Consider the following 7,922-nt stretch of genomic DNA (forward strand, 5'->3'; position numbering starts at 1 on the left):
GCAAATGATTCATTCAAGTTAATGAATCCAGACTCAACGCCAAGTCGTCCCGTGCCCTCCCCCCCCCCCGCCCCCATCCCCAGTGAGAGCAGGTCATCTAGATCCAGGAGAAGCAACACCTGACCTCAGCCTTTTCCAGCATCCTCTTCAGCATCTGCCTCCTCTGTTCTTTCCGAGGTTCCATTGCAAGTCTACTGCCCCCAAACCGAGAACTTCCTCCTCCTGCTCTCGTTTCGCTCCACTTTCCCTGGCCAGAGAGGGGGGCCTAGAGCGGGCCTAGGACCAGTGTCTGTCTGGCACGTGGACACGGGCGGTTAGCTAGGCTTTTATATCTTACTTTGTCCCTGGAGCTCAACGTATGAGCTATGACAATCAAAGGGCTCCGGTCTCAGGGCCGAGCCGGGAACTCCATGCTTACTTGACCACTGTTGAGGAGTAGGATCTGGACACGGGCTACTCAGAGACCAAGCTTTTCTGGAAAACCAAGTTCTCTTGTCGCCATCTGGAGGAGCGAGCACAACCTTCACCCGTGAGAGCAGATGCTATGCAGCTGAAATCAACCTGCGAGTCAGGCGCCAAGGGTGCTGCATTCATTGGGAGGTCCCCAAACCCTTCTCCCCTTCTGGAACTCCCTCCTCCTCCCCTCTTCCTTTCCTTCCCCTCCTTCCCTTGTAGCCAGAAAGACTTTTTTTTTGTCCAGGTGCCTCCCTTCTAGTCAAACACCCTGCGTCCTCCTCTTCCTTAGCTTTCCCTTGGCCCCGCTGTATTCCCACATTGTCTTTTGCTCTAGCCCTCTCCCCTCCCAGAACCCAAACCCCTTGGAGCTCTGCCAACCCTACCCCTGACAAACACTCACACCTGAACAGGTCCATGTTTGTCTAGGGTTGTGCGTGCTTCAGTTGAGAAGCAAGCCCAGGGTCTCATACAGTGTATAGGTCTATTGATTGATTGATTACATAAAGCCACCCCCTCCTCTTCAACTAGATTCCCATACCACCCTTGAGGCTGTTCAGGGTCTACTCCTAGCAAGGCCACAGTTACATCACTGGGGTCCCCTCCTGCATCTGCTCTCTTTCTCTTTCTGACATGTGTGGTTTTTCAGGATTGCTAAGTGATGGGAAGGGGCAAACATAGTGCATTAGGCTCCCCCAGGCCTTGCTGGGCTCTGTTTACTCTTCAATGAGACACACAGACACACACAGTGGGCTGGAAATGAAGAGTATCTGAGGGAGATGGAGTGTTATCCTCGCTGGGACTCTGCAGCCCCTCCCCCTTCCCCCCAGCACTGGAATGCTTCCTCTTTCTTCGTAGAATTCTTCTTTCTTTCTTTCTTTTTTTTTTTTGGTTTGTTTGTTTTTCGAGACAGGGTTTCTCTGTGTAGCCCTGGCTGTCCTGGAACTCACTCTGTAGACCAGGCTGGCCTCAAACTCAGTAATCCGCCTGCCTCTGCCTCCCGAGTGCTGGGATTAAAGGCGTGCACCACCACGCCCGGCTTAGAATTCTTATTTCTGATGCTTTGCTGTGTTAAATGGAAATAGCCCTTCTCCCCCTGAAGCTCTGGCTGGGGTAAACCTCCCATCCTATACTACAAAGCCACTTGTCATAGGTTCCCAGATTGCTGACTCAAGGGCAATGCATTCTGTCACATACATCAACATCATGCTCTTCTGTGACAAGGTTCAGGGGGTAAATTCATGTACCCCTTGATTTCACTGAGGAGAGGGAACCTGTGAGTTCACTCAGGGGCAGACCCCTGCTCTAGGGAGTCTATGACTCAGACCCCCAGGTTCTGACTTCTGGACTATGTGATCTGAGGTAATGCCCCCTGGATGTATGGCTACAGAGGGCCCTGGGGACCTTGTGAGGATAATGGCCCTGCCTAGAACCTAGGAGGCTGCTGGAAGCCAGAAACTTGAGGCTGCAGTGGGGTAGATTTCCTGAGGATGGATGGAAAAAAAAAAAAAAAAAAAAAAGGCTGACCTTAGAGAACTGGGGGTAGGGGCATTGGATAAGTTGGCATTTCCCTACTTGAATTAAAACTATTAAGAATGGTCTCAGGGTGACTTTTAGTACAGGGCACTTAGCTATCATGCCTGGGGCTCCCACAGACCATCCCAGCACCCCCAAACCTCAAAACTTCTTGCAATTGTCACCAGATGTCTTGAGAGCACAAAGACTATGACTTCAAGGATCACAGCAAGGGAAGATGGGCAGACAGCTCTGTGATACTCCCAGGTCACCTCTTCTAGGTAGCCTTCACAGTCTATACCTAGCTTGCGTGGACCGGGACACTGCCCTGTAGAATCTGACACCTTAGCATCCTGTGATGATCAAGCTGTCAAGTACCTTACACCACACCTCTGTATGTTGGCTCCAGGTCCTGGGCCTCTGATCAGGAAGGAAGGACGGACTCATAGTTTCGATTCCATTATATATCATCCTCTTGACAGCTATTATCCCCATTCTATACATGAAGACACTCAGAGGCAAGCTCAAGGTCAGACAGTGCAGAGACCCAGATTGGAAGGTAAGTGTTCTTGGATGGAGAGGTGTCTTTATATAGCTGGTAATGCCTTGGACGTCTCAGAGGCCTGGCCCTGAAAAGCATGTGAACACCCTCTCTCTAGCTGCCACAAATCTGCTCAACAGCATTGGAAAACAGTCCAGAGATGCTCAGGGGTTCTGCCCAGGATGGGGCTGATGGTGGCGCTCTCCTCCCACCAGTGCTGCCCTCCCCTGCTGTGGAATGTGGAGCAGGCAGCAGTCCGGGTTCAGCAGAAGGCAGGGTTAAGAGAAGGGGCCAGTGATTCCACTGATGAGTTACATCATTACAGCTTTAATCCAGGAGGCCTGCGCTCCAGCCAATTGGGCAGCTAGAGGGAAGGGCTGTGGCCAGCTGTTGATAGAGCCCCTCACTTGTCTCCGCCTCAGCCCTAACTGGGTATATAGGAGGGGCCCCACCTTTCTGATTGGGGTCCTGGGCGCAGAGGGACGACTTGAAAACAGAGACTGTGGCCTAGGCTCTCATCTTACTCCCAGTCTCCCAGTAAAAATAGCTCATGAATCCCAAGTCCTCCCTACCCACCCCTCATCCACGGCCTGGTTCCAGCTCAGCTCACGTTCCACTTCTCTGGGGCTCTGTCCTCAGCAGGGCCCAAGGCTTGGCTTGACTGAGGGCCTGGTGACTAGGAGACCCTTGCCCACCCTCAGGGCTAAATGCAGGGACAGGACGGGGACTCTCCCCCCCCCAAAAAACCCCCAAAACAAAAAACGACATCACGGAAGACAGCAGAGCCACAGCTGTCTCTTCAGGCTCCTGGATAAGAGGGCTGTGGTGGCATATAAGGCGGAGGAGCTGAAAACCAAGGAGACAGGATAAGGGTCAGTGGGACACAGGAAGACAGGAAGTACTCTCCCCCCTTCATGATGCGCAGGTTCCATGGGAAGAAATGCCTAGAAGTTTCCAAGGAGACATGGAGGGACCCCGGGAAAGGTAATCCACCAGCGAAAGGGGTGGGGACAAGAAGGGACAAGGACTCCAGGTTGTGCATTTACCTGCAGGGTTGTAGATTGGGGGCCCAGCTGGGTAGAGAGGATACTGAGGAGCAGGGCCGCTAGGTGGGTACATGAAACCAGGCTGTGGAGGTGCAGGGCCAGCTTTGGGATCCGGGGGGTACTGGTATACTGGCTGCATTGGGATGCCTGTCATAGGAATCTCCTGGCCTAGAAGAGGGACAAGGATCAGCATTTAAATACTCAGCTCCCATAGAAACCTCCTCCCATCCAGGAGACCAAGGTAAGCGCTCTGACAACTGCCTGGCAGGCTGCTGGGTGGCCACTTGTAGCCTTTGCCTCTCAAAGTCTGCTTGCCCAGAGTTGAGCAGGAAGCTCTGTATGAAGCTAAGCAGGTCAGTCTGTGTTGAGCAAGTCTGTTCCCTGCCCCCTCCCCGCAAGCAGGCTAGAGAGCCCTCAGAAGGCAGGCTAGCCTGGGAGAGTCCCACTTGGGTAGAAGATGGGCAGCTCCAGATGCTGGCATCTTGTAATCCAACATAGCTGTCTCTAGGGGGGTCCTCCCCTCACGCTGATCTCCTGTATGGTGTCATCATCCCCATGGGCAGTTACATGCAACACTCAAACACACATCCGAAGTACTCGAACACGCCCAGTTAGTGTTCACTACTACAGACCCCACTTCAGCCCCAGGCATGCTTATACCTACTGCACACTTACCACCGACGATGCATTCCTGGGCACGACTGAATGTTCATGTGCATGCACATACAAGGGCACACTAACTCGCTCCCATACATTCCTGGACACAGTCTAACGCTCAAGGGTTCACTTGCACACATTTCCCACTGGCGATGCCCAGGCACACAGAAACCCTCACTACTACAGAATTCACCAGTCCTTCGTCCCTTTGGTGCCCATCACAGCAGTCAATCCAGCCCGTTTCAGACTTATCTTTTCTGACTCTGTGCGTACCTTCAAACGTGCTCTGGAGCTGCTGGCGCCTTCGGTATAGGTAACAACAGGAACAGAGGAAGCAGCAGATGGTGGTGGCAACCACAGCAACAAAGAGGATTACAGCAGAGGCGATGCCTGCTATGGTCTTGGGACTTTAGACAAAAAACAGGTCCTCTCACCTTCCAACATTCATAAGAGGAACTCCTCAGGGTGCTGACTCCAACTCTTGGCCAGCAGGGAGCCACAGCACACTATGTCTTGGGGTTCCCTGTGGGATTAATTCTGCCCACCTTGTTAAGTAGCTCTAAGAGACCTCTACTTCCCAGGAGGCTATGCTGTCTGGGTAGCTGGCATGAGGCATGCTGGGATTTGTAGTGTGCCCACCTACCCCTGCTTTAATATTGGTTAGGTTTAAAGTATGTTGGCCTCAATGGAGCCTTTGAAATAATGTAGGGCCATTATCATCAAATCTGACAAGAGCTTGCAATCCCCTTATACCATTTTTATGTGTTTACAGCTCCCGTTAAAAAGTTTGAAACCACTAATTTGGGGGCTGGGAGTGTAGCTTAATAGTAGCATGTTGGCCTGTTTGAGGACCCACCCTCAGCCCTGGGCTGGATGGGGGAAGGATTAGCAAAACTTTTAATTTTGGCAACTGTTTCTTTTCTTATTTATTTATTTATTTATTTGGTGGTGTTATCGTTTTTTGAGATAGTCTCACTTTGTAGCCCAGGCTGGTCTGGAACTCTTTAGTGATGATCTTCCCGCCTCAGCCTTCTGAGTGCTGGGATTACAGGTGCGAGCCACCAGGCCTGGCTAGCAACTTCCATAGTATTTTAAAAGGTAACAGTACTCTATAGAGGGCAAGCGCCTTAGCTGGATCACAGTGCACCAGCCTGGAAACAAAACCCAAGTCTTCCTGCCCTCTCACCAGAGCGTCTACCAAGGCACTCTGCAGTTTGAATGTTAGTGTTAACTCAGCACACTCCCTCCCAGGACCTGTCAGGATCCAGAAAGCCCCTGGAAACAGCCCAGGCGAGCCCATGGTAACTAACACCAACCACCCAGCTCTGTCACCATTTGGAGTCCTGGTGACTCCTGCAGTTAAGAATGTGGAGGTGGGCACTGGAGCCAGCAGGAGGCCTCCGGAGAGGGGGTGGAGTGGGAGTCCGCAGCCCACCTGAAGGCCAGGCAGTGTTTCTGCTGTCTCTCGGTGATGAGTAAGGTCAGGTCCCTGCAGCAGTACCGCTGGTAGCAGGTCCCGCAGCAGAAGGTGAAGAACTCGCAGTCAAATCCCGGATGCCAGGAGCCATTCCGGTCCAGATACCACAAGCAGTCCTCACTCGCCAGCGCTGCGGGCAGGGGTGGGGGTGCCCAGTGGACACCAGTCCAATTCAGTTCTGGCCACCCTCAATCTCACTGCCTTGACAAGCTGAAAGCTCACTTTTGTTTCTGCCCTAAGGGGCTCAGCCAGAAGTCCTAGAAGCCCCTTTCTCCCTGAACCTGAACCCCGCGCCTGGGGGCCAGGTTCCCGCTGCCTGACCTCTCAGCGCCCTTTCTTGCCTGCTCCGGGAACAACCGCAAGCATCTGGGGCACATGGACACCCGGAAGATAGCCTCTGAGGACAAGGCTGGTCCCTTTCACCTCTCCCTGATCTCGCCCCACCCCACCCATCTCGTGTCGCTCTCCATCCCTTACCCAGAGGAGCCCCAAGCACCAGCAGGACGACGGCTGCGAGCGGCGCGGTCCCGCGGGGCCCCGCGGGCGGCATGGCGAGAGGGGGCTGGGCGCGGCCAGGACGGCCTGGAAAAGGGGCCGCAGGACAAAGCTGGACGAAGCCGGCCGGCGGGAGCTGCAGCACCGCCCAGCCCGCGGCCAGGCTCTAGCTCCTCTCCCGCCTTCTTGGGGCGGGACTAACGCCCCGCCTGCAGTAACCCTGCCAGGGCCCCGCCCAGGGGTCTGCCCACCAGCGACGCCCACCCAGCCTCAGCACCGGCCTGGTACCCCTCACCCCAAGGCACAGCCCTGCTCTCTCTGTCCACAACAGTGCGGTGACTCCTTTAGTCTGAGCCCTTAAGGGCACAGCCAACAGCTGGGCACTGCGGTCAGGGAGGCCTGGCAGTACCCTGTGCCCGCCTCTCTCCTGAGACCAATCATTATCCCAGACCCCAGAAACACTGATCCTGGTGCCACCTCCTAATGAACAGCTCATGGGCCAACTCTGGAGGGGCAGGGCCGCACCTTCCCTTGTGTGGGACCTCCTCTGCTCTGGTGTCCAGTCTTGGACGTCCTGCAGGGGGAGGATGGGGCAGCGTCACCCTGCCCCCATTCCTAGAAACAGGCATCCATTGAGAGGAAGTTCAGAGAAGCTTTGTCCCCATCGGTGCCCACAGGCCTGGGCCCTGGCAGCTGCACTGGCTCCTGAGATGGCCCCTTCTCCCTCTGAATGGACAGCTCCAACTATAGCCTCACTCCTCACCGGTAGGGGTGGCCGAAACACAGCCAGTTAAACACTTTAGAGTGGAAACTATTTTTCTTCATGGAGCAAGCCTGCAAAAAATACTACATAAGCTACCAGAGTCAACAGTTAGTTACAGGTGGAAAGTCTCAAGGAAGAAAGTCAATGTACCTTTACCAACTCATGTGGAGTTGATGCAGGACTTAGCGTCAGAGCCTGGGGCTCCAACAAGCCAGGTTTAGACAATTGCCCTCAATAAATATTTAAAATAACCAAATGAATAGTGAAAGACAGAAGGAGGAAATGTATTCAATATGGCCACACTGGAAAGAGGGTCACGGAGATCTAGTGATTCCTTTCCATGCCCTAGTCCTGTGGGTCTCAGCCTTCCTACTGTGGCAACCCTTTGACACCATTCCTCAAACTGTGGTGACTCCCAACCATAATATTATTTTCATTGCTACCTCATAATTGTAATTTTGCTACTGTTATGAATGTAATGTAAATATCTGTTTTCCGATGGTCTTCGGCAACCCTTGTGGGAAAGGGTGCTTCTAACCCCAAGAGGGGTCTCGGCACACAGATCCTAGTCCATCTCAAGTAAGGGCAAAGTTTAAATAGAGAGTAAGATATTTGACATAGTAGTCCAGGCAAGATGTGATTCCCCTGCCCATCACTGCCTTGGTTCCTAGTCGCTCCTGCAAGGTCACTGACAAACTGTAAAGTCTTTCACCAGGAGACATGTGCCTTTTCTGCATGCCCCTGGGCCTTCACCAATTCCTCACCCAGCTGAAAGTTCCTGGGGTCCATTTTTTGGAGTCCATTCTTTCAATGCACTGACAGTTAAAGAGGAAGTAAAAGTCTCTAAGCATTCGTTCACTGCTGCCAGCCAGCCAGCCAGGCAGTTACAGAATGTCAGTGGTCATGCTCCACCTGCATGCAGTTCCCTGACCAGGACTACCGATCAGCCGAGGCAGAGTAATGGCTACTTTAGTC

General features: G+C 53.3%; 1 protein-coding gene across 2 annotated transcripts; it reads right to left on the reverse strand.

Annotated features, from left to right (window-relative positions):
- Window positions 1–2,820: 2,820 nt before the first annotated feature.
- Window positions 2,821–6,553, reverse strand: Shisa4 (shisa family member 4). Of its 2 annotated transcripts, XM_021172544.3 has the most exons (6): window positions 6,480–6,553; window positions 6,167–6,271; window positions 5,648–5,819; window positions 4,486–4,619; window positions 3,556–3,723; window positions 2,821–3,355 (listed from the first exon to the last, which is right to left on the reverse strand). In XM_021172544.3, the coding sequence occupies exons 2-6, from the start codon at window positions 6,237–6,239 to the stop codon at window positions 3,309–3,311; spliced, it is 594 nt and encodes a 197-aa protein (XP_021028203.1). In that variant the 5' UTR covers window positions 6,240–6,271; window positions 6,480–6,553; the 3' UTR covers window positions 2,821–3,308. The 2 variants fall into 2 exon arrangements, with proteins under 2 accessions (XP_021028203.1, XP_085697487.1); XM_085841361.1 differs by lacking the exon at window positions 6,480–6,553 and having other exon boundaries at window positions 6,167–6,464.
- Between the last annotated feature and the right edge of the window lie 1,369 nt (window positions 6,554–7,922).

The sequence above is a fragment of the Mus caroli genome, unplaced genomic scaffold, assembly GCF_978045245.1.
Source record: "Mus caroli unplaced genomic scaffold, Mus_caroli_1 scaffold_1, whole genome shotgun sequence".
NCBI classification, from domain to species: Eukaryota; Metazoa; Chordata; class Mammalia; order Rodentia; family Muridae; genus Mus; species Mus caroli.

Coding starts and splice junctions, on each gene's coding strand:
- Shisa4 (XM_021172544.3), bottom strand. CDS start 6,239: ATGCCGCCCGCGGGGCCCCGCGGGACCGCGCCGCTCGCAGCCGTCGTC. Junction 5,820..6,166: donor GGTGCTTGGGGCTCCTCTGG/GTAAGGGATGGA, acceptor CCCTGCCCGCAG/CGCTGGCGAGTGAGGACTGC. Junction 3,356..3,555: donor CCCAATCTACAACCCTGCAG/GTAAATGCACAA, acceptor CTTGGTTTTCAG/CTCCTCCGCCTTATATGCCA.